This window comes from Labrus bergylta, chromosome 4, assembly GCF_963930695.1.
Source record: "Labrus bergylta chromosome 4, fLabBer1.1, whole genome shotgun sequence".
Lineage (NCBI taxonomy): Eukaryota > Metazoa > Chordata > Actinopteri > Labriformes > Labridae > Labrus > Labrus bergylta.
In genome coordinates, this window is record NC_089198.1 from 27,250,324 (window position 1) to 27,272,895 (window position 22,572).

The window sequence follows — 22,572 nt, forward strand, 5'->3', positions numbered from 1 at the left end:
CGCAAAAAACTGTGGAAAAAACTACTGTGGAAATGTAGGTTAGAGGCAGTCAGCCTGACAGACTATAACCAGGGCATATTTCCCAAATTTTGAAGTATATAAATTAAACACAGATCAACTAAGCCGCTTAAATGTTTTATCCCCTTAATCCTGTGAACTATCCTCATTTAGCCAATAGGGGAGGAAAAAGGTGCAGAGACTTCTTTTCAAACTAAAAATTTATTTATTCAATAACATATACAGAACATGACAGTTAAATGAATAATAACAGGTTATACACCATCCATTAAATCAATCCACATCATTAGGTTATGTCTTAAACTCCAATAAAGTCAGTTTAAACCTAACGTTTAGTGCAAACAAAGGCTTATCTGGATTAGTCTAAGGTTTATACTGCATAGCAAAGAAATTAAAGTGTAAAACTATAATTGTTTATGTAACTGTAAATGACTTGTGGTGTAATATTACAAATCCCTGTGGTTGCTGCTGAGCAGCTTTGGGAATGATGTGCCGATGGATCTCCCGTGCCTATAGACAACCAGCTCCAGCACGTACTCGTCCACTTTCACCACCACGGACGTCATCTTCTCAGTTGACATGAGGAAGATGATGGTGAAGAGGGCTACCTCAAACTCTGGGCTGACACCAATGAAGGAGCCGCCAACCGGCTTCACCAAACCTTTCCAACTGAACTGCAGGTTCAGCACATGGTCATCTTCATCAGGCTATAAAATAATGAAAAAACATGCTTATTAAATAACTTTTTAATGATAACCAAAATTATCTTAACTATACAGTACTTTCATCACGGCAAAATCGAGTAAAACTTAAATAAAATGTGTTGAGGAAGACCATTTGTGGAGTTCAGTATCTACATAATGCATATGACTCCATATTTTCTTACCGAATCTTTTTTGTCTCTTGCTTTGTATCCTTTGTAGTCAACATGGTTGTGTTTTTCCTGCAGGTAAAACTGGATCCAGTTGTGAAGACCCATGATCTCATGGTTGTACTTGGTTTCTCCCACAAACACGTGTTCAAACCCACAAGAATCCTCACTACAAACACAACAACACTCTGTTAAAAGCAACACTTGAACATTAATATCAAACTTAACACCATCATTTCATTTTAGAATTGTTTTTGGGCTTCAGCCTTTATTTTGATAGGACAATTAACAGAATAGGAAATCAGGAGAGAGAGAAAGAGAGGGAGTAATGACATGCGACACAACACTACAGTAGCAATAAGTGTTTTTTTAATATATCATATACCTATCAACATTGAAGTTAAAGCCTACTATTCAGACATATTATGAAAGTTAAAAAAAAAAAGATCTTTATGGTAGCTTGGCAGAGAAAAGTCAGGTATAACTATAAGCGTGGGAAGCAGCTGTCCATCTACATTTGGTGACATCAAGAGACTGGACAAACTCATTAAGAAGGCCTGCTCTGTGACAGGCTGCAAGCTGGACTTTGTAGTGGTGACAGAGAGGAGGACTCTTAACAAATTGTTATCCATTATGAATAATCCTGAGCACCCTCTGCACCACCTACTAGACAAACAGTGGAGCAGCTTCTCTAACAGACTGATACAACTCCGCTGTCACAAGGACAGATACAGGAAATCTCTCCTACCGTAGGCCATAACCCTTTACAACAGAGAACTGTCATCATGATCATCTCTGTCTTTTTCATATTGTAATCTCTTCTGTTTATGTAAAGTTTACAAATTATCCCCTACTTCCTACTTACTTTATTATTATACTGTTTTATTTGCTCTGATAACACCACAATTTCCCAGTTTGGGATCAAAAAAGTTAATCTATCTATATCAAATATACAGTATACATATATGATTCCCTTTTCTTAGTCCAATTAGGACAAGAGTAGCTGCAGCATAAAACACAGATTATACTGAACAAAACAGGGTTGTGAGATTTTTTTACTACAATATATTTTAGATTCCTTAAAGATTCTTTATGGGGGAAATCGGCCCATCTCCACATCGGTGGATTCAGACGTCCAGAGACCAGTCCTCTAGACTCCCCTCAGGTTACTCTGGAGATGAATAAACGGGAGCTGTTTATCTCAAAACATTACAGTAGCCCCCTCTGCTGTTAGTCTGAAGCTCACCCTCCGCTCCTGTCCCTGTGGTAGAGGCGGAACCAGATGTTATACAGCTGTTTCTTGAACTGAGCAGGGTTTGATGGGGACTGCCTCTTCCCGACCAGATACTCATGAGCACACTATAAATCCAAAGAAATCAATAGCAAATTAACATTTTAAATGAAAAATGTTATCACATAATTGTATAGCAGAACAAAGCATAAAGAAAGATGTTGGGCTAAAACAATATTTCATTTGAGAGTGAAAGTTTCAGTCTTGGAAAAAAAACTTGTTGGAAATTTGTGACAATTCACATGGCCTTTTAAAAAACTTGAAATTAGTCCAAGTGTGTCCCTGAAGCTGTTAAGATAATGTAAAGTAGAAGTCTCATTATGATAGAGTTTTATCTTTCTGTTTTAATGTATTATTGTCAAAGGAGACACAAAGTATTACTACAAGTGTTTATGACAACCTCTGTCAACACTCTGGCTCTTGAATTGCATTATTATAACATCCTAACACGATATTATCACCAGTAACAGACAGTAACATGCAACCTTGCATCAGTAAATAACGGCTGATATTCTAGGAGTTGACCTTTTCTTTAGCCTCAAACCTTTCTTAAACTCATCAGTACACAAACGCTTGAAAGTCTGTCAACATCTCAGGAGGAAAGCAGGAGTGTAAACAGCTGCTGTGTAGGATCTGTTTGTGTTTGACACATCTCCCTCTACTGCACCTTCATGACCTCGGTCTCCATCATAGAGTCAATGAAGAGTCTGTTCTCTTGCAGCTCCTCTGATGTTACCGTCTCTGAAACACCTGTGGATACCTCGTAGTTGTCCAGCAAGTTGACAAAGTCTGCAGCACAAATATTCTTGTTTAGTGTGTAGGACGTATTCATGGGGGAAAGAAGAGTTGTTAAGCAACGGGACTTACGAGCATATGTCTCGATACTCTTGAGTTTTTCTTCGTTGACGTATGAGAAAAGCGGAGCCCGTGCTTTGTCTCTGGCATAGTTGCTGCCCTGAGCCACATAACCCGCCCTCCCCTTGTTAAAACAGATACAAAAAAAACAACACAGACTTTAGGCAAAAAAGACAAAGTGTTTACTGGCAATTTCTTTCACAAATTGTAGATCTTCCACATCTGTGGTTCACTATTATTGTAACATAAAGGAACACAAAATGAGGAAACACACACTGAAACTAAGCAGATTGTGTAATGCAGTCAGAGTAGTTGATGGTGTATGATACAGATATACATTTTTTGATAAAGTAGTTTCATTCAAAAAGCGTTCTATCAGTCTTCTGCATTTGGGTCCTTTCCCTTTTTTTCTCAAACCCTGCACATACAGCAATAACAATACATGTATTGTTGCCAAAACCTAGTTGATTATTACACTATAGGATATGGAGGCTTCATGTTTTGCATTTATATCTGACTGACCGTTCTGCATTTCAGAGGAGCATTTCAACGGTGGCAGATTAAAATTGCTCACCTGGAGGTTAATGATGTAATCACTCCCTGGTTTGAAACGGTTGGTGTCCAGGCGCCAGAGTTGGTTGAGAAGCTCAGTGAGCTCGCGGTCTGCCTTTTGACTGTGAAATAACAGAAGTAAAGAAACACGTTCAACATATTGAGTCTGTTTCTGACATTTAAATACTAACATTGAAATATTCTAAAAACTGATAAAAGACTTCTAATATGTTTTTTGTTTCTATTCTTCAGAGAGCGAATCCAGAAACAGTGGGCCCTTTGCGCAGAAGACTGTTTGTGGGAAAGCACAGCTGTTTCTTGTAACATTCCCAAAGAGCTCTGTTGTTTTCAAACATTCCAGTAAATAATGATAGTGTGAAAGTCAGGAACTAGAGTACAAAGACTCTGGCAGATGAATAATCCAAAATCAATTTAATAATTTGCCTTTGTTGCTGTGACGTGCCTCATGTGACATAAATCTATTTCTTGAGTTAAAAGGTTCAGAGATTGGGGCACTGGTTGGCCTAGTGGTTAAGTTGTACCTCATATACAGGGGCTATAGACCTCCAAGCAGGTGACCAGACTTCCTTTAGACATGTCATTCCTACTCTATTCAACGTCCTACCAAACAAATTCATAAAAAGGCCCAAAATGAATCTTTGGATTTGGAGTTTGGAGGAGCTGCATTTGTTGTCAGATAGATTAATCCATCAGTTGAACAAACTTAATGTGCAACTGTTCCATTGAGGAAACCTCCAACTCAACAGGGTTTCTTTTTTATGAGAATGTGTTCCACTCACTTGGATAAAATTCATTTGCTGTAAGTTGCTTTAGTGTATCAAAACCAAACCATCCTGGGGGTCAGTGCATAACAGATGGTATACCTGTTCCAAGCTGCATTTTCAACATGTTACTAATTAAAGATGTCCAATTCTTGCGTAAAAATGTAGGGGGGGATGCATATGTTGGTCTTGATTAATTGACTGCACTTCCCTAAAGTTGTGATTTTCATGCTGAACTATGAAAAAACAGCCCATAAACTTGACAGTGTTGCAATCTTCTGACATGGGAAAGTCAAATCACCTAGAAAAGTTTCAATTCATAAATTTGTTTGTTTTTTATCGAGTCTTGTCTGAACCTGTACAGCAACTCTAATGAAATGGTTTTTTTTTCCCTGTGATCTTTGGTCAGAGCACAATTGAGGAGAACAGAAATGACAATCCTGGTTCTATATTTTCATCCCACCTGCATCATTTAGTGTCAACTGCATAGCTCTAAATAAGAGTTGATGACATGGGGACAAAAAAAGGGTCAACTTTCCAAATGCTTGTTTGTTGTCCAAACAAATGTGCTGCAAGGTATACAGCTGAGAGCATGGTAGGTTGTTTTCTTCTAGTTAGAACCTTTAAATCTGCTCAATATATCACTCTTTCTCTTCATTGTGATCAAAAAGTGTCATTGAATATAACAAAAATTTCTAATAGCCTAACTGCTGCGCCCTTCCTGTCATAAAAGCACACAGCAGATAGTGGGGGGGGGGGACGATGAGTAAGAAGCAAATGACAGGAAGAGGCACACACAAAACAGACACTTCTCTGTTCTAGGTTTAGTTAGGGTACAGTTATGAGTATCACAAGGACATAACTTTACTGCAGAATGAGAGGCTGCTTCAAGTTCACTGTGTCCCATTTGTTGTATTGCATAATTAAAATCACTAATCACTACCAGATCCTCCTCACATCATCACTGACACTAAACAGGTACAGACCAGCTGTAAAAACCTGCTATCTTCACTGAAAACAGCTGTTGCTCCACATTACATAAACAAGAACCCAAACAAGTATGGTGTTACCGTGCAGCGAATGTTTACAACAAACATGTCTTTCTTAAATGGAAACAACGTAGCCTATCAGAAGTGTCCAAAGGTGTCTCAAAACATGCAATTAACAGGAACTGAAGTAAAACTTGTAGAAAACTATTTCTCATGTTTCCACTCAATTTCTAAGCAAGACAATTAGGCCTACCTTCTTGACATGGTTCCGTTTAGTGGAAAACTTACTCTTCACATCCTCTAACAAAACTACCGCTGCTTGTGCACAGTTATCTGAAGCATCAATCATGACGTGTTAAAGAAAGACAGCCAATCAGAATACAGGGAATCGGCTGCACCCCTCCTCTTCGTCATTGAAAGGGAGGATCTCATACTGTGGTTGTATTAATAATCTACAATGGGCTGGCTTAAGTGAGGGGTTAGGATCACAAGGTTTTTATAACTCAAATCAAAATGTATGAGCCAAACTTTTAACCTAATAATTAACCCACCAGGCATGATTTAAAATACAGATTTACCTTTGTCACAACAGACAAGCACGAATGATGCGATATAAATATGTCTATGGTGCAGGTGCACCTCCTGCACCAGCACCAGGTTCCTGCCCAAACTCCTGCTCAGGTGGAGAGCCAAACACAAGATCCACAGGGGCATGCAGTCCGAGCATCAGGGGTGCTCTGTTGACTCTTTGTATATCACCTTCAGTAGGGAGCAAAACATTTATTCTCTTACTCCTTCTCCGTGGTAGTCTTCTTCTCTTTGGTGAAAAGTTACCTCCTAATTTGTATTTAAGATAAAGATAAGATAAGATATACTTTATTCATCCCAGCAGGGAAATGTAGGTGTTCCAGCAGCCAGCATACATACAAAACACACAACACAACACATATATACATACAAACACACAACACAACACATATATACATACAAACACACAACACAACACATATATACATACAAACACACAACACAACACATATATACATACAAACACACAACACAACACATACATACATACAAACACACAACACAACACATATATACATACAAACACACAACACAACACATATATACATACAAACACACAACACAACACATATATACATACAAACACACAACACAACACATATATACATACAAACACACAACACATATATACATACAAACACACAACACAACACATACATACATACAAACACACAACACAACACATACATACATACAAACACACAACACAACACATATATACATACAAACACACAACACATATATACATACAAACACACAACACAACACATATATACATACAAACACACAACACAACACATATATCGACGGTCTGCCTCCCCCCACCCCCTTGCTCCCTATCCCTCTTTCTGCATCTTATCCCATCTCTCCCCCTATCCCTTTCCAACCCCGGCGCAGTCTGGGCCTGTGAAGGCTGTTTCGTCATGAGCCGGGGATCCGGCCGAAGATTTCTGCCTTTTAATAAGGCAGTTCTTTCTTACCACTGTAACTTTTGCTGCTTTGCTAAAAGTGCTCATGATGGATAGGCCGGGTCTTTGTAATATAGCAATAAGTAAGGTCTTTTACCTGTTTTTTGTAACATAACAATGAGTAAGATCTTTTTACCTGCTCTTTTGTAACATAACAATGAGTAAGATCTTTTTACCTGCTCTTTTGTAACATAACAATAAGTAAGATCTTTTTACCTGCTCTTTTGTAATGTTAACAGACAAAGAGTAAGGTATTTTACCTGCTTTTTGTAAAGTGTCTTGAGATAACACTTGTTATGAGTTGACGCTATACAGAATAAATTGAATTGAATGAAACTGAATATATACATACATATCCCACCCATACAAAAAAAATATGAGCCCACAATACAGTTTGATATATGAATATATTTCATCAAGTGCTGCACTCTGGTAAGAAAGAGAAGAAGATCTGTACAGTTTTCCACCATCTTTACATCTGCTTAACTCATTTGATTTATCAGATGCAGTTAGTTAGCACTGGCTTTATTTTGAAATCACTATCAGCAAAATGTAAGGAAGTGGACATTTCGCGCAGGCGCAGTGTGTCCCCACGTTGTTTTGAAGTTGCAAGTGGGGTTGCCAAAGAAAAAATAGTTAAAAGGTATTTCCAGAACAGACTAAACGAGCTGTGCTTTGTTGGGTTTCTCTGTATGTATTTTGTCTGTCTTTTGTTGGCGTTGTAGTAGCTGTCGCGAACAATAACTGTCACATTTGAAGACAAAAGTTTTTACGAAATCTTAACTAGCTTGCTAGCTTAGCCCCACGTAGCTTCAAGCATGGCAGCCGTACTGGAGCTGATAGCTGGGAGCTACGAGCAGGTCACAGTTGGTTACCGAGTGAACACAGATGAGAAAGTAAGTATTTGTAGCTTATTCTGAATATGTGCATACGTGAAACCGATGTGTGTTTTTTTTTTATCTCTTGTATTGGTCATTACAAACTCCTGAGAGGTCACTGGGATTGATTGGTGGCTCTACAGGTCAATAATAACCAGTACCTAAAGTTATTGTGTGATAATATATATCTTTATACACATCTATACACATCTATATACACTTTCATGGCAAAGAATATAATTTCTTTGTTGTATTAGCCTGTTGTGATTTTTCTCTGGAACCATTTACCCTCAGATATTTAATTTCAATAACTTCTTAAATTTCAGATTATTTTCTTGTTTTTGTTTTTGTTTTTGTTTATGCAGGAGTGGACAGCAGCGGCAGATTTCACACACCACGCCCACACAGCGTCCATATCAGCTGTTGCAGCAAGTGAGAGGTTTGTAGTCACGGGAAGCAAAGATGAGACCATACAGCTTTACGACATGAAAAAGAGAGTTGAACACGGAGCTTTGCTGCAACATGACGGTGAGTGTCTTCAGCAGATCTTCTGTTTGGACGCCATCATGTTGCAGACACAAGACTTTTTCAACTGTTTGTCACACAGGTACCGTCACCTGCCTGGAGTTTTACGGGACGTCGCATTTGCTGAGCGGAGGAGAGGATGGACTCGTCTGTGTGTGGAGCACGAAGAAATGGGAGTGTCTGAAATCCATCAAGGCTCACAAGTAAGCATATACCAAGTAGATTTGCTGAGATGGTCGGATCTGTGGGGTTTTTTTTTGTATTTATTTATTTTTTTCGGATGAGATGATTCACAATAATTTCTTGTTCAACTTGTTGTCCCTCAGAGGCCACGTCAATTCACTATCTGTCCATCCTTCTGGGAAACTTGCACTCACAGTTGGGACAGATAAGACACTCAGGTACATTTTACCACTCCAAGTGAAAGTCTATCATAATTCATTTAAGAAAAACATTAAACAACTGTTCTATCTTTTATTTATTTTTTTATCTTTTTAGAACATGGAATCTAATTGATGGAAGATCAGCATTTATCAAAAACATAAAACAAAGTAAGACCACTCCTGGTTTGTGAAGTTGATAAGTGGACTGTTGTGTGGAGCAATATACATTCAGTGTATTGACAATGACTGGGTGTTTGTCTTCTTTGTACATTTTACAGATGCACACATTGTCAGATGGTCTCCAGATGGGGATAAATATGTGGTTGTTGTAAATGATCAAATGGACATCTATGACCTGCAGACCGCCTCGGTGACGGGAACAATCAAAAACCCAAAGAGGATCTCATCCATTAAGTTCTTAAATGTGAGTTCTTTCACTATGAATGATAACGTTTCAATTATCATCATATTTATGTGTGAGTTAGAGATGATTTAATGAAATGATAGGTGTCTGCTTTTCATTAAGACATGACAGTAATGAGCTGCACAAGTATAACAAACTTATACTTTAAATAGATGTTGTAACATGTTTTTCAGAACTCCATCCTGGTCGTAGCAGGAGACGATGAAATTGTGAGATTGTGTGACACGGGAAAAGAGAAATGGGTGTGTGAGTTTAAGGCTCATGAAACCAGGTACATCAAAAGAGTTTTTTTTTTTTCTTCACTGATCCAGCACCATGTGTGTCTTAAAGTGTTCTGTGTGCAGATGTTATCAACATGTATTTGGAGCTGCATTTCTCTGCCAATCTTTCTTTATCTTTTCCTTGAATGTAATGCTGTGAAACATATTTATATATTTCAATTTGTTTAAAAATTCTGTCAAAGTTTTAATTTTCAGACAAAAAAGGTGATTAAAACCTAAATCCCTTTGTGATTCCAGAGTCAAATCTGTGGACAGTTTCATGATGGAGGACTACTGTGTGGTGGTGACAGCTTCAAACGATGGATTCATCAAAATGTGGAAACTCTATCTCAAAGAGGCATGACTCTGGTTTTGATTTACATTTAAGTGTCAATTTACCTGTAACTTAAAACCATTTCCTCAAAGTTTGCATCTTCAGCAATAGTGTATTTTTTGTTTTCTTAGTGATAGTACCGTAAAGAAAACTTGTGAATGAAACAAAAAGTAAAATATTCAAATATGAAGTCTTCTGTTACAAAAATAAAGTTACATTAACAAGTGATTTTCACTTTAAAACAAAGCTAAGCAAGATGATACTGTTAAGACATGCAGAGCTGCTGTTGATGTAACAATGTCCCTCAACAGGAGCTGGAGTCTCCCACTCTCTTGGGGGAAGTGAACACAACAGCCAGACTGACGTGCCTCGCTGTGTGGAAGCCTTCATCAGTGCAGCAGACCACAGAGGAACCAGCAGCTGGGGCAACATCATCCAAAGGTAGTTGTCCTGAAAACGCTGACTTTACATAATGTTCATCATGTTGTAAATATAAGATATACTGGTGCTGGCAGTGCATATGCTGATAGGGATACTCTGTAGGAGGTGCAGCTAGTCTCATTAGAGTCAAATACATATATACATGCTTTGCTTTTTACTATCTGTGTCAATGCAGTTGTTGTTTCTCTGTCCACAGAACTCGCTCAGGAGCTGGCAAAGATGAAGAGAGTCCGTATTGCAACAGAAGAAGTCATATTAGAAGATGAGAGCAAACCGAAAAAGAAGAAAAAAGATAGTGGAAAATAAGATTTCAAATAATAAATAGGCTTTATGATTATTCATGGACTGTTTTACGTCTTGACCTGTTTGTCACATGTATCTTTGCCACAGTGAGGTGATAAAGTACAGCTTTGAATTGGCAATATTATGTATATATTTGTTGTTGATGCTGAGGAGAGAAAATGAGAGGCAACAATAAAACATGTTTTCTTATCTATGGACTGTGCATTCTTTTTATTCTTTATGTTAGTATTCAATACAACTTCAATGCTTCTTGTGTCATGTTGTTTAAACATGCTTTTACTCTTGGTCACCACGGGGAGGTGATAAAGCACAGTTGCTGGCTGTATTTTTTGAAAGTATACTGTATATTTGCTAACTTTATGGCAAGATCGTCATGAGTCAGTAGGTCACATTTTTATTAGCCATTGTTTAAAAAAAAAAAAAGTTTTAGCTTTTACTACAAAAAAAACAATTTTTATTTAACCATTAACCGAGCTACATGACCCCGGAAGCAAAACCATAAAGGCAGCGTTCAGATGTTAAGTGTCCAAACTGGTGGTAGCTGAAATTTGTTGATAAGTTTAGGTAAAGCATACTTAGTTTTTGTTAATTTCCTCCTATAATTGTGTTATATTTTCATCGTAACTCAATTCGCAGTGCTTTGCCGCTGTCTTCGTTTGAGACAAGTTGAGTTAAATCGCAAAATTCTCATAAAGGCATCTATCAGGAAGTTTCTGGTGTGTGGACATGGCTGTGGATTGGATTGGCTTCATTTATGCTGCACTGGTGTCAACAGGAGGAATCATTGGTTACATGAAAGCAGGTCAGAGAAGACAACAGCAGATGTTACCTCGCTGCTCTTTCCTTGAATTGTTTGAGGAGTTTTAACTTAGTGTTGACATGGCTGGATGATGGTGGCATGGTGTAGTCCAGTCATTATTATGTTATGATGTTTCATTATGTAGGTTACACCTTTGTTGTGACTTTAAACAACAACAAAAAAACTCCTAAAGAGGTGGGAGAATCTTCCATATACTTCATCAAAGTATAGTTCATTACATGTCACAAGGAAATGCTAAAAGAAAAACAAGTGCTTGAGTAAGTATACTTAGTATACTCTTACTTATACCACACTTGTTTGTTCGGAAGTTGATAAATAATATATATTTTTAAATATGCATTGTTTAAGTCCTTGAAGGATAAAAAAACAAGTGCAACTGTATTATTTATACTCCAGATTTTGCAGCTAAGAGACATGATGCCTGCAGCATTTGAGAGTAGTCATTGTTCATTATTTTCTAAGGGAAAAAATCAATAAAGGAAGAGCATATGTTGCTCATTAAATGTAACCCCTTTATCACATTTCTTCCACAGGCAGTGTCACCTCTCTGGCTGCAGGATTCCTGTTTGGCCTGCTGGCTGCTGTAGGTGCTTATCTAATATCTCAAAATCCCAGGAATGTCTGGCTTTCAATAGGTGAGTGACCTTAGTATGTTGCTTCACAAACGTATCACAATGCGATGTGTTTGTGAACACAACACTTGGCAATGTGTTCTTGCGATGAATGTTTTTCTCAACTTTGAAAATGCAGGCACCTCGGGAACTCTGGCTGTGGTGATGGGACTACGGTTTTTAAACTCTGGGAAGTTCATGCCTGCTGGTTTTATGACTTTGGCAAGGTAATACAACAAGTGTGTTTCATTCTCAGCTTTCTGGATCACACTGAACTCTGCTTTCAAAAACTGAGACAAACAAAAGTAAACACATGTACTTTTGGGGACTTTTTAACTGTATCCTAAAATAAATGTTGTCTTTTTGTTTTCAGTGGACTGATGCTGTTAAGGATCATCTTGATGCTAAAGAGACCACATCAATCTTAAACATATGTAATATGAACATCTTCTGTATCCATGCATTTATTTTTTTTACATAAAAAACTATTTGTACTCTCATATTCTGTACATCTAAACATGAGCTCTTTGTGATTTTTGATTAGTTTTGATCTGTTTAAAATTTGTAATATAAAATAACAGGTATTTGAAAAATATCTGAAACACAAAAGTTTTAAAGAAAAAAACAAAGAAAAATATTTTAAAAAGTATTTAAAATACGTTTTTTTACAGTAAGTTGGTTTTAGTTTGTTACTTTGTATCAGTTGATTGAAAATACAAAAATAAGTTTAATTTTCTAGTCTTCTATTTAAAAAAAAATACTGACTTGCACAACTCTGAACAATATTTAATCCCATGGTAACAGCAGTCCAGAGAGGATCACTTTTGCAAACTGTTGGCAGCTTCTCCTCTGAGGGGTGTTTTCCTGTTGAAGTGCACTGAGATTTTTTCCCATGAGTCACTGGTGGAGCAGAGTGAAATGCTCTGCTACTGGTGACCACCGTATTTGGTGCTCCAGTCTACTCGTCCGTGCACAGGCTGGACGTTTGTACTCCTTGAAAAGGTTTTCTTCCCTGTAGCACTGGATCCGAGGATCTGAGGATTTCTGATCCTCCACCCTTGGTATTCTGGGAAAATCAGCATGAGGGAGAAATGCAACATTTAACTCAGACGGTGACAAGAAGCAGAATTTTCAGTGCTCATACTAAGAATCTTTTTACCTTCATATGAGGGGAACTGTTTATCTGAGGAGGGCTTGCTCTTCAGTGGTTTGATTTTAGACTGGACTCTGAGATCAGCAGCGGATGACAGATCAACTTAAAGTTCACAAAAAGAAAGAAGGTGACTATTTAGCTTGAAAGATGCAACATGGTTGAGAGAGACGAATAGTTTAGTTTAATGAGGTAACATTTTTATCATGCAGAAGCTTATATCTTTAATTTGACAGTGAATTCTCTCTAACTCCAGGAGGTGCTGTGCTAAAGTTTAATGGAAGCAGAAGAGTGTCTGATCGAACACAAAGAGTTTCATGTGCTGTCTGACCCCTGCATCTTCACCATTATTCTGTTAAGAAAAAGAAAAACTCACTGGCAGAGGAGCCTGTCATCCTCTGTTTCACTGTCCCTGTTTCAGTCCTCTGCAGAGGTAACACGTATGTCCTGGCTGGCTTGTTGGTGATGCTCATACATGAGTCTAGAATGGGGAATGAAATCAATCAATAGTTAAAACTTGAATTGAAGTTAAAAAAAAATCTGAGGCAGACTTCTTTCTACTCGAAGTCCCAGATTCATTTTTGGTATAATTTTTCCTCTGGCTGCCTTTTGCTTTATGGCGCTGTGGACTTAACAGTAGTGATGTAATTATCTGCCCCACTCACTAAATTAAACACTTAAGGTATTCATTTGACTGAATGTAAGATTTTTCTAGCCCACACATGGCAAACATATTTAGACAAATCAACAAGAATCCACAAAAACTTTTTTTTTAAAGATTTATTTTTGGGCTTTTCGTGCCTTTAATGCAGAGAGAGGACAGTGGATAGAGTTGGAAACCAGGGAGAGAGAGAGGGGAGTGACATGTGGAAAGGGGCCTACCGCTTGAGATGAGTCTCAATGCATGGGACGCGCGCCCTAACAATTGCGCCACCAGTACACCCCAAGAGTCCACAAAAACTTTACATAAATATTACAAAATGCTCAGTGACTCTATCACTAAATAGACAGTAAACATATCCAGAAACCCGCCCTCACCTGCTTCTCAAAAGCATGACACATAAACCTTTCTTCTTACATGTTTTCTTGACAGGTCTTCCTTACCTTTACTTAGAGGGAACTCCAGACCCTGTCCTCTGGTTAAGCTCCAGCTGTCCCACAGCAACTTTCTGGTGACCACCTGGCTTTCTGTTGAGGAGTTTTTTGTCGGGTGTACACCTGTAAAGGACAAAAAGGCTCAGAGGGAACTCGCTGTATGTGAGCTAACTCACAAGTTTCATTGAAACTGATAGAACTAGATTCAGCTTCAGCACCTACAACATGTGGAAAGTACAGTATATAAACGAATACATTTATATGTGCCAAAACATCTATTGCACCAAACTTGTATATCAAGGTATCAGAGAAACAACTATAAGCAACTCTAATTCACTATGTTGGTATAAAAGAACATTGAAATAAAATGCCTTTTTGGTGTTTTCTTCTTCTTAGCCTTTTTGTGTCATGAGTGTTTTTTTTTGGATGTTTTCAGCTTACATGTGCAACATATAGCGTGAAGAAAAGTAACATTAACACTCCTAAAGGTACAGGAACTTAAAGGTTTTGCTGAGAGCTTTTAATGATGCTCTTCATGAGTTCCTCACCAGGCAGATATCTGGACTGGTTTAGGTAGTGCTGCTTGGCCGACAAGGTGGAGGAGTCTCTTCTTTTCAGCCCACTGCTGAAAAGACAAAAATTTAAGAGATTATTTTCTTTTTAGAAATGTTGATGAACCCATCTTTTACATAGAAAAACAGAAAGGTCTAACCAAGGCCCATCCAGTTCTCTTTCCTCCTGAGAGTCGATGGTGGTTTTTTTGGAGAGGGAAACCCCGGCGTCTGTATCCTCACTGCCGTATAGACCGGTGACGGACTTGAAAGACGTCTCACCCCATCTTCTGCGTCCTGCCCTCACTCCAGTCGAGCTGTTCTCTGCTTCTGTGCGGGTCGCTCTTGTAGGCTTTAAAAGCAACATAAAAAGAAGAAAACGTTCTGTAAGCCCCCAAAAAGATCTTGTTCTGTTATATCAAAGCTTTACCTGTGTGAAACCTACAGATTGCCAGTTCATTGGTTGTCTGTTTGTCACCAGGCTGAGAGGTTCCTGCTGCCCCACTGTCAACATGGTGGAACACATTGCTGGTGTTGGCTCAATGTTGTCCTGAGGCAGAGGGATCTGCTGAAGAGACTGACTGCACATCTGCATCTCTGCATGAGTCCTACTTGCCTCAATGGACTCTAGGTCTGACTTACAGAAGGACAGAGGCTTTGTCTCTGGAGCCGCCTCAAAGATCTTCTTCTGAGCCGTGAGCTGCTCAGAGTACTTCAGAGGAGCACAGAGCGTCTGGCCCACATGGAAGTATGGATACCGTAAAGCCTTGAGCACAAACAAATGCATCTTTTTAGCTCATGTTCAAGCTCATGATTCAAATGTTCCACAAACAAGATTCTTGTAATATGACATGAAACAACATAGTAATAATCTGAGAAATATACAAGCAACACAACATATTTCTTAGAACTAAAGAGGTAAAAACATGTGTCTCAGAGTTTAAGGCATACATTGAAATGAATGAATAAATATGTGGAAACAGTGTGCACCATTCCCCTTTCCCCCCTCATCGGCATTAGTGAAAAAGCGTTCATAATGAGATGCTGTCTCTCTAAACTTTGAATGAAATGAATGGATGTGTATTTTTGATTTGGCGGTAAATTACAGCCAGTTTCGGCTGACTGATTCTCTCTTGGGACACTTTGCAAACAGGTTTGCAAGCTGCTTTAATTTTCAAACATAAGTCAGTTGTTTTTGTTCTGATCTTTGCACGTTTTGTGTTTGTTCCAACCAAACTTTCATCAAACATAATGGGTTTAAAGGTACCTGTGCAGCACTTGGCCTTCTCTCAGGGTCCCACTGCAGCATGTCTCTCATCAGCATGATCGCTTCGTCGCCGGCGGTAGGGATCAGGGATCTGAGGCTGGTGGGCATACACTTTGGAAAGCGGAAGTTCAGCGAGGCAGCCAAGTTGTAGCCCTCAAGCCAGTCCGACTGATGTGGTAAAGAAATAATACAATTTATTGTAGAATAAATAAAGTGTTAAAAACAATCCAGAATATCACAAAAAACTTTAAGACAAAGGACAAGAAGTGTAATTAAACAAGTTAGATGTTAGCATGACAGAATGGCATACAAGCATAAGTAAGAGGGTGTCACATATATTTAAGGTACTCTATACTATTAGTTAAGGTTGACAAAATGTTTTAAAAAGACATAATACTGGGATTATAATAATCAATAGTATCAAAGCGTACTGAGGCTTAAAAAAAAACTTTAGATATTCAGTCTACACAAAAGCTGTAAATGCTAGAGCAGTCTAAATTACGCAAATTCATTGCCAACATTTTGGTACTCAGATGTTGGCAACTTATTTTTGCAGTTTTGACTGTGCAGGAGTTTGCTTGATGTTGTTATCAAAAACAAGAAATTACCAAATACTGGGTGCCTAGGAATTCTATTTTTGTTTCTGTTGTATTGAAACAGATATGTATATCATTTGATTTTTACTGGAATCATATTGAGGTTGAACAACGCTGGTAATGGACAACCCTACTATAAATTCTGTTGTAATGGTAATGCTTCACCTTCTTCAGTGTTCCCAGCACCTGGCAGATCTTGAAGATTTCCTCCACCTCGCTGTTGCCAGGGAACAGGGGTCTGAGTGTGTAGAGCTCCGCCATGATGCATCCCACGGCCCAGATGTCGATGGGTGAGCTGTAGGAGTTAGACTTCAGCAGAATCTCTGGGGCTCTATACCTTTAAAACAATAAGGCAGTATATTAATGGCACATTTACATAAAAAGATTTGTATGTACCTGTACAATATTTAACAGAAAAAGGAGCTATACAGACCAATCCAATTTCTTATACCAGGCTGAGTAATGTTTATTTCTGCTTTATAAATGGGCATTTTAATATGAACTCTAAAGATGGTTTCTTTCTGGTTTTTGGTGTCCTCCTCAAGTGGGCATTCAAGGAGCTGCGGTTATTTGCACTTCCAAATTGGCTACATTTTCAACGCCAAACTTTTTTCTTTTTTTTTTTTTACAAAAACACAGACATTCACATATTTTTGATAAATTGATTGATTGAGTTTGTGAGTACATTTTTAATTCAAGTCAAGTCAAAAGTGGCAGGTAAAAGATGTGTTTTAGTCTAGTAGAAGTAGTAATAAATTCATGTTATTGTATACATAGATGATACTGGCCAACTTGAGCTGCAATTATCTCGAAGTTAGTCATCATCCACCATCTCCTTAACAGATTAACAGAGATCTATTTAAGGTCAAATCTATGGAGCTTCATTCTGAGTAACTAAAACAAAAAGGACTGAGTGTCACAAGCCTGCTCAGACATCACATTGTGTTTCATTACAGGAGTTATTTGTATTGCATTGCTCTGGTATCATTCTGTGAATGAATCAGCATTACCATCTTGTGGACACATATGCAGTGTAAGGGGGCTGCGAGCGAATCTCTCTGGCCAGTCCAAAATCTGCAATCTTTACCAGCTCTGGTCCCATGCAGAGCAAATTCTCAGGTTTCATATCCCGATGAAAATAGCCTGAAAAACACAAGACCGTCACATGGAACCTGCGCTGATCATGATATCTGTTTATTTATAACATTTGTTTAGACAATTTCTCAGACAAAAGGTTTAACTGTATCTAAGTTTGACTGCTGCTGTCGAGTTAAAACATCTTCGGTAAGAAAAAAAAGATGCTTTAACTTGAAGCACATTCAAGCCTAACTTTAAAAACACATATGGAGAAAGACTGAGTCTCTTACCGTGCTTGTGCACAAATGCTAAGCCAGACAACACTTGGAACAGAATGTTCCTTATTTCATTTTCAGTAAACATCTTATCTTCCCTGGCAGAGGCAAAGTGAAAAGACAAAAAAAAGAAAGAAAGAAAGAAAGAAAGAAAGGGGGATAAAGGAAAATACAGCATGCAAGCAATCATTCCTTAAGGAAGTAGGAATGACACCAGCATTCACAAGAATTGAAAAAGAATGTTTATATATTGTTACCCCTCTTGTAATAGAGGGAAACAGGAGTCTACTCAACAGTCCAGCTTTTGCACAGCCTTTAGGAGTGATGATGTTGTTTTCTTTTATTTATATTAATTTGAACTATTTGTACTGAAACAGTGCAGACAGATTGAGCTGTATTTCAAAAGAAAGACAACAGGGTTGATGTTCCTCACGTCTGAAGTCACCTACCATGTTTATGAATAAAGGACAGTCCCTGTAATATCTGAAATGTCATGTTTCTGACGACTGACTCAGGGAACAACTTGTTTCTGCAAAAGACCGACATATGATGACTCAAACTGACCCAAATAATTCTCACACACACCCAAATGGTAGTAAAAACACACAGCAGAATTACATCACAAAAATAACTTCACACTGCTGGTGACAGGGCCTGTGAAGACATTTGCGAAAGGTGTGTGCTTTACCTTTCTTTCATGAGCTGATAGAGGTTTTCTTTCATATACTCGAAGACAAAGTACAAGTAGCCGTGTTCTCTGATGACCTCCTTCAGTTTAACAACGTTGGCATGGTTTAGCTTCCTCAGCGACTGTTGACAAAATATTTTGGAGACACATTCAATGGAGTCTGTCAAAATCTGTCAAAATCAGCTCATCATGGTTAGTTTTAAGTATATTCCCTCAAACAATTGAAAATGTCTTTGTAATATCATAGTTATCAAGACCACAGAAACACGATCATGGGGAATAATATGAAGGCATCTTGCTTAACTTGGTTTATATATATATATATATATATATATATATATATAATATATTTAAATCTTAATCCAGAGGAATATGGCAACACAAAAAGTGCAGGTTGTTTAAATGATCACACTGCTCAATATGGCAGTCATTTCTGACAAAGTGCTATAATACTTCTCACCTTCACTTCTCTTAGGTTCAAGCACTCTTCCCAAGAATAAAACTTCCTCTTTATCCTTTGAAAATAAAAATGAAAACAGATTATCATGACCATGTATTTCTGTTGACCTAAATCCTTCCCCTCCTGTGATGATTAAGAAGAAGTTATCATTTTCTTTCATCTTCTTCTGGCTTGATTCGTGTAATTCCCTGGTTTATAAGATCAGCCAGGCCAGGCCTATCCCTTGTTTTTGGAAAGGGGACAATAATTGCCCTGTTTTAGCCTCTCTTCACAGAATTCCATTGCCCCCAGGAGTGTTTTATGGTTAGACTGTTTGGTTTTTAGAACTTTGAATAGACTGACCCACAACCATATCACAGACCCCCAAAGCATCAATTACACTGTCTCCAGGTCCCTCAGATCATCTGACATGGTCCTCCCGGCCGCCCCCCTGCTCCAAACAGAAACGTTAACGATGACCGCCATTGAAATGTGAAACACACTCTCCCATCAGATTTTTTCACTCTGTCGACCCCCTGCTCAAAGCCTCTTGTTCCTAACAGGCTGCTTCTGAGCTCTGTTTGTGCTTTTTCCATGTTTTGACTTGTCATTAGTGAATTGTTTGATCTTAAGTGCAGTTTTTCACCTTGTCGCAGCTGCTTTAGAATGTGCTTTATGAAAAGAACACATAAAATAGACAGTAGTACGAAGGGCTTAGTATTTTGATTACACTAAACAACTCACACTGACATTTTTAGAAACGTAAATTGGTATTTAAGATGGATTAACAGGCATGAATATAAAATCTGTACTATATATTTAAAACTGTGGCATAAAATGAAGTAACATACGTTAGTTAGCAAGTTTCAAAAAGATGATTATGGGCTTCGAAATATGTTGCATCGGTGATATACCCGCAATAGTAGTAAAAACAGGAACCTTGGCATTGTTGCAATACTAAGATGTAGTGAAAAGTCTTTCACCAGTTACCTGTTTTCACTGTTTTCTTTCTTTCTTCCCTGCCATTCTTAAAGGTCAACACTATGCAGTTTACTTTCACTCCTTTCTCTGTCATCAGTAGTATCAGCTTGTAACAGTAACAGTGCATGGGGAGCCCCGTGAAACATTTATAATTAATTTCTTGAGACAGATTCTTAAACAGATCATACATTTCCAAATGCAAATACCAAAGTAATAAAAGCAAAAAATATTCGTTAATAGTACTACTTAAAATGATAGTATACTGTAAGTGTCTTTGAAGAAAGCTGTATCTTGTTGATCTCCAAAATCTTGTCATTCCAAGAGTGTATCTAAAAATCTCTGGGTCTAATGATACCAGACACACAAACACAGCATGTCCCTGCCATGTTTATTTGATTCACCACTCACCTCTTTATAGCTACCAGCTCCCCAGTGTCATTGCACTTGCACAGGAGGACGCTGCCGTACGTCCCGTCCCCCAGCTGCTCTAGAGCGGTGTAGCGGTTCATCTTCCACAGAGAGCCCTGTCTATTCTTCATCTGGGTGTCTTGGCAGTCCAACACAGTTACAGCTACAACGGCTATTTATCCCTCGAAACAACAGAAATAAAACATGAGCATTCAACCTTTACCTTTCCTACTACATTCTTGATAAAGGGTGGATGTTTACGTGGCCAAGGGGTGTGAAAAAGAGAGGCCGTCTGTACTCTGCCTGTTGCAAGAGGTCTCACCTATTTGAAGCTAAGCCTTGACGGCAGACAGAGGAAGAGTGATCCCTAAGTGAGGGGAAGTAGATTACAGTTGACATGTGATCAGAAACGTCACAAGGAGAGCAGGAAGACATGTTTTAAACTCATCAAGTTCAGATTTTGGAATTGGAATTTAGAATGAATACAGAGCCAAATCTGTGTGTTTGTCATTTGTGATGAATTTATGTTTTTTTTTTTCCCTATTAAGACCAAATTCATGTATCTTTTGAGGGACAGAGGGTTTTACCTGATCTAAAGCTGGTCACACATAGGTGAAGCATTTTTCTAAATGTAACTTTGAGGATGTTTTCCACTTCAAAGTCCTCATCCTCACCTACAGAGTCCTCCATAACCTGAATCCCTCCTACCTGTCTGAGCTCCTCCACTGGCATACTCCATACCCACACTCTCAGGTCTGCTGATGCAAACCACCACCCCCCCGAAGGACAAACCATCGGTCCTGGGGGGACAGGGCTTTCTCCACTGTCGCTCCCACCCTCTGGAACTCACTCCAGAGGGTGGAGTCACCATGTGGCAGGGAAATACATGTAAAACTTCCCTCTTCAACATTGCCTACAACCACTAACAATCATCCTCCTTCTTTTACATTATATCTTTGCTGTATTGTTTTGTTTTTGTTGTTATTCCTTGAGAGTCTTTGAGTATTTAGAAAAGCTCTATATAAGTCTAATTTATTATTATCATTATTATCATTAAAGAACCATTAACTGGCTATGTGTATTTCCAGTGCTGCAGACAACACTGTGTTAATTATATCACTGAGCTTATTCTTAGTATCCAATTGATCCCTTTAATTTGAGGTCGGACGCAGGAACTGAGAGCAGAGTGTACCTTTGCATAACTTGGCAACTTGGATCAAATTTAGGTCAGCGTGTTTACAATTGACATAAAACAGTGTACTAAACATTAATCCAAAATTGGCAATTCTGAATGATCAGTCCTCATATCTTGTAACATATTTTAATCCTGATTTTTTTTTTTTTTTTAAATGTCCTAAATATGACTATTTATAGGAACAGAGCATAGGCTACTAAACCACCTGTTCTCGTTTCTAAATGTTTTTGATGTAAGAATTATTGAGAAAAACTTGTTTATAACGAATTTAGCCTTTACACCAGCTTTTAAGCGTGCTAGTATTTACAGTCTATGTTTTTAACCATTGCACCACGGTGTCTGATAACTTCATCACAGACTGTAACTTCATTTAACTAGTTTACTGACAACAAGCTAACCTACTAAGGGTACACTTTAAAGCTAGCAAATAAGCTACCATTTCCGGCCTTAATTTTAAACAAACGAAGCAGGAGTTTTTTAAAATAACATATGTAACACTTGAGTAAAGTATATCTACCATAAGAGAGATTTTGGAGGAAGTTTGCGCGGTGAAGCTGCCAACCTAGCAAGTGCGGCCTGCTGTCTCCATGGCAACTAGAGACCTAAAAAAAAGCCATAAAGTAATGTGCTAATAATAAATATATAACATACACTGTGAAAGACCAAAATTTAAAAGGTCACATCTGTACTTATATATTATACATAGAATATATATAGAATAGGCTAGTTATAAAGGGAGGCTGATGGGTTTTAAGTCCCTTCCTTTAAATAAAAAGCAGAAAGAAAGACACCTAGGCCCTTAATTACCCGAGTTGTGGCAACTAAATTAGAAATAATAAGTTGATTTTCTTCTTTATTGGTGCTAATTTATATTTTATAACATTATCCAATGACCAATTTAATATCACATGACATTAGCCTGGGGTTGTTGGGGCCCTAAAGTGTCTTTTAAGTCCA

General features: G+C 38.2%; 4 protein-coding genes across 6 annotated transcripts; 2 read left to right on the forward strand and 2 right to left on the reverse strand.

Moving 5' to 3' along the window:
* Positions 1-200: 200 nt before the first annotated feature.
* LOC109977165 (uridylate-specific endoribonuclease C) lies at positions 201-5,752 on the reverse strand. Its single transcript, XM_020627008.3, has 7 exons — positions 5,612-5,752; positions 3,610-3,709; positions 3,048-3,159; positions 2,848-2,969; positions 2,136-2,248; positions 905-1,058; positions 201-725 (listed from the first exon to the last, which is right to left on the reverse strand). The coding sequence occupies exons 1-7, from the start codon at positions 5,620-5,622 to the stop codon at positions 465-467; spliced, it is 873 nt and encodes a 290-aa protein (XP_020482664.1). The 5' UTR covers positions 5,623-5,752; the 3' UTR covers positions 201-464.
* A 1,738-nt stretch (positions 5,753-7,490) lies between these two features.
* pak1ip1 (PAK1 interacting protein 1) lies at positions 7,491-10,653 on the forward strand. 2 transcript variants are annotated; one of them, XM_020629942.3, is made up of 11 exons: positions 7,493-7,557; positions 7,702-7,810; positions 8,158-8,320; positions 8,400-8,520; positions 8,644-8,718; positions 8,816-8,868; positions 8,979-9,124; positions 9,298-9,395; positions 9,643-9,742; positions 10,030-10,159; positions 10,356-10,653. In XM_020629942.3, exons 2-11 carry the CDS (start codon positions 7,733-7,735, stop codon positions 10,463-10,465), a joined length of 1,074 nt encoding a protein of 357 aa, XP_020485598.2. In that variant the 5' UTR covers positions 7,493-7,557; positions 7,702-7,732; the 3' UTR covers positions 10,466-10,653. The 2 variants fall into 2 exon arrangements, with proteins under 2 accessions (XP_020485589.2, XP_020485598.2); XM_020629933.3 differs by having other exon boundaries at positions 7,491-7,810.
* A 137-nt stretch (positions 10,654-10,790) lies between these two features.
* LOC109981466 (transmembrane protein 14C) lies at positions 10,791-12,415 on the forward strand. 2 transcript variants are annotated; one of them, XM_020630269.3, is made up of 5 exons: positions 10,791-11,026; positions 11,158-11,264; positions 11,816-11,917; positions 12,033-12,120; positions 12,267-12,415. In XM_020630269.3, exons 2-5 carry the CDS (start codon positions 11,189-11,191, stop codon positions 12,319-12,321), a joined length of 321 nt encoding a protein of 106 aa, XP_020485925.1. In that variant the 5' UTR covers positions 10,791-11,026; positions 11,158-11,188; the 3' UTR covers positions 12,322-12,415. The 2 variants fall into 2 exon arrangements, with proteins under 2 accessions (XP_020485925.1, XP_065810342.1); XM_065954270.1 differs by having other exon boundaries at positions 10,791-11,264.
* Positions 12,416-12,658: 243 nt separating this feature from the next.
* LOC109981385 (serine/threonine-protein kinase MAK-like) lies at positions 12,659-21,100 on the reverse strand. The gene is made up of 15 exons (XM_065954268.1): positions 20,743-21,100; positions 20,421-20,592; positions 19,053-19,107; positions 18,593-18,714; positions 17,920-18,002; positions 17,563-17,695; positions 16,718-16,889; positions 15,957-16,124; positions 15,135-15,455; positions 14,851-15,041; positions 14,687-14,763; positions 14,148-14,261; positions 13,420-13,524; positions 13,053-13,148; positions 12,659-12,959 (listed from the first exon to the last, which is right to left on the reverse strand). The coding sequence occupies exons 2-15, from the start codon at positions 20,549-20,551 to the stop codon at positions 12,820-12,822; spliced, it is 1,908 nt and encodes a 635-aa protein (XP_065810340.1). The 5' UTR covers positions 20,552-20,592; positions 20,743-21,100; the 3' UTR covers positions 12,659-12,819.
* Between the last annotated feature and the right edge of the window lie 1,472 nt (positions 21,101-22,572).

Bases quoted from the DNA above. Each gene is read 5' to 3' on its own strand.
- LOC109977165 (XM_020627008.3), bottom strand. The intron at 2,970-3,047 runs GTAAGTCCCGTT...TTTGTGCTGCAG, and splicing joins GAGTATCGAGACATATGCTC to ACTTTGTCAACTTGCTGGAC. The intron at 2,249-2,847 runs GTGCAGTAGAGG...TTGGATTTATAG, and splicing joins TGGAGACCGAGGTCATGAAG to TGTGCTCATGAGTATCTGGT.
- pak1ip1 (XM_020629933.3), top strand. From the start codon at position 7,733: ATGGCAGCCGTACTGGAGCTGATAGCTGGGAGCTACGAGCAGGTCACA. The intron at 8,521-8,643 runs GTAAGCATATAC...GTTGTCCCTCAG, and splicing joins AAATCCATCAAGGCTCACAA to AGGCCACGTCAATTCACTAT. The intron at 10,160-10,355 runs GTAGTTGTCCTG...CTCTGTCCACAG, and splicing joins TGGGGCAACATCATCCAAAG to AACTCGCTCAGGAGCTGGCA.
- LOC109981466 (XM_065954270.1), top strand. From the start codon at position 11,189: ATGGCTGTGGATTGGATTGGCTTCATTTATGCTGCACTGGTGTCAACA. The intron at 11,265-11,815 runs GTCAGAGAAGAC...TTTCTTCCACAG, and splicing joins CATTGGTTACATGAAAGCAG to GCAGTGTCACCTCTCTGGCT. The intron at 12,121-12,266 runs GTAATACAACAA...TTTTGTTTTCAG, and splicing joins GGTTTTATGACTTTGGCAAG to TGGACTGATGCTGTTAAGGA.
- LOC109981385 (XM_065954268.1), bottom strand. From the start codon at position 20,551: ATGAAGAATAGACAGGGCTCTCTGTGGAAGATGAACCGCTACACCGCT. The intron at 16,890-17,562 runs GTAATGCTGATT...ATTGTTTTAAAG, and splicing joins GCATATGTGTCCACAAGATG to GTATAGAGCCCCAGAGATTC. The intron at 13,149-13,419 runs GTGAGTTTTTCT...GTGAACTTTAAG, and splicing joins GATGACAGGCTCCTCTGCCA to TTGATCTGTCATCCGCTGCT.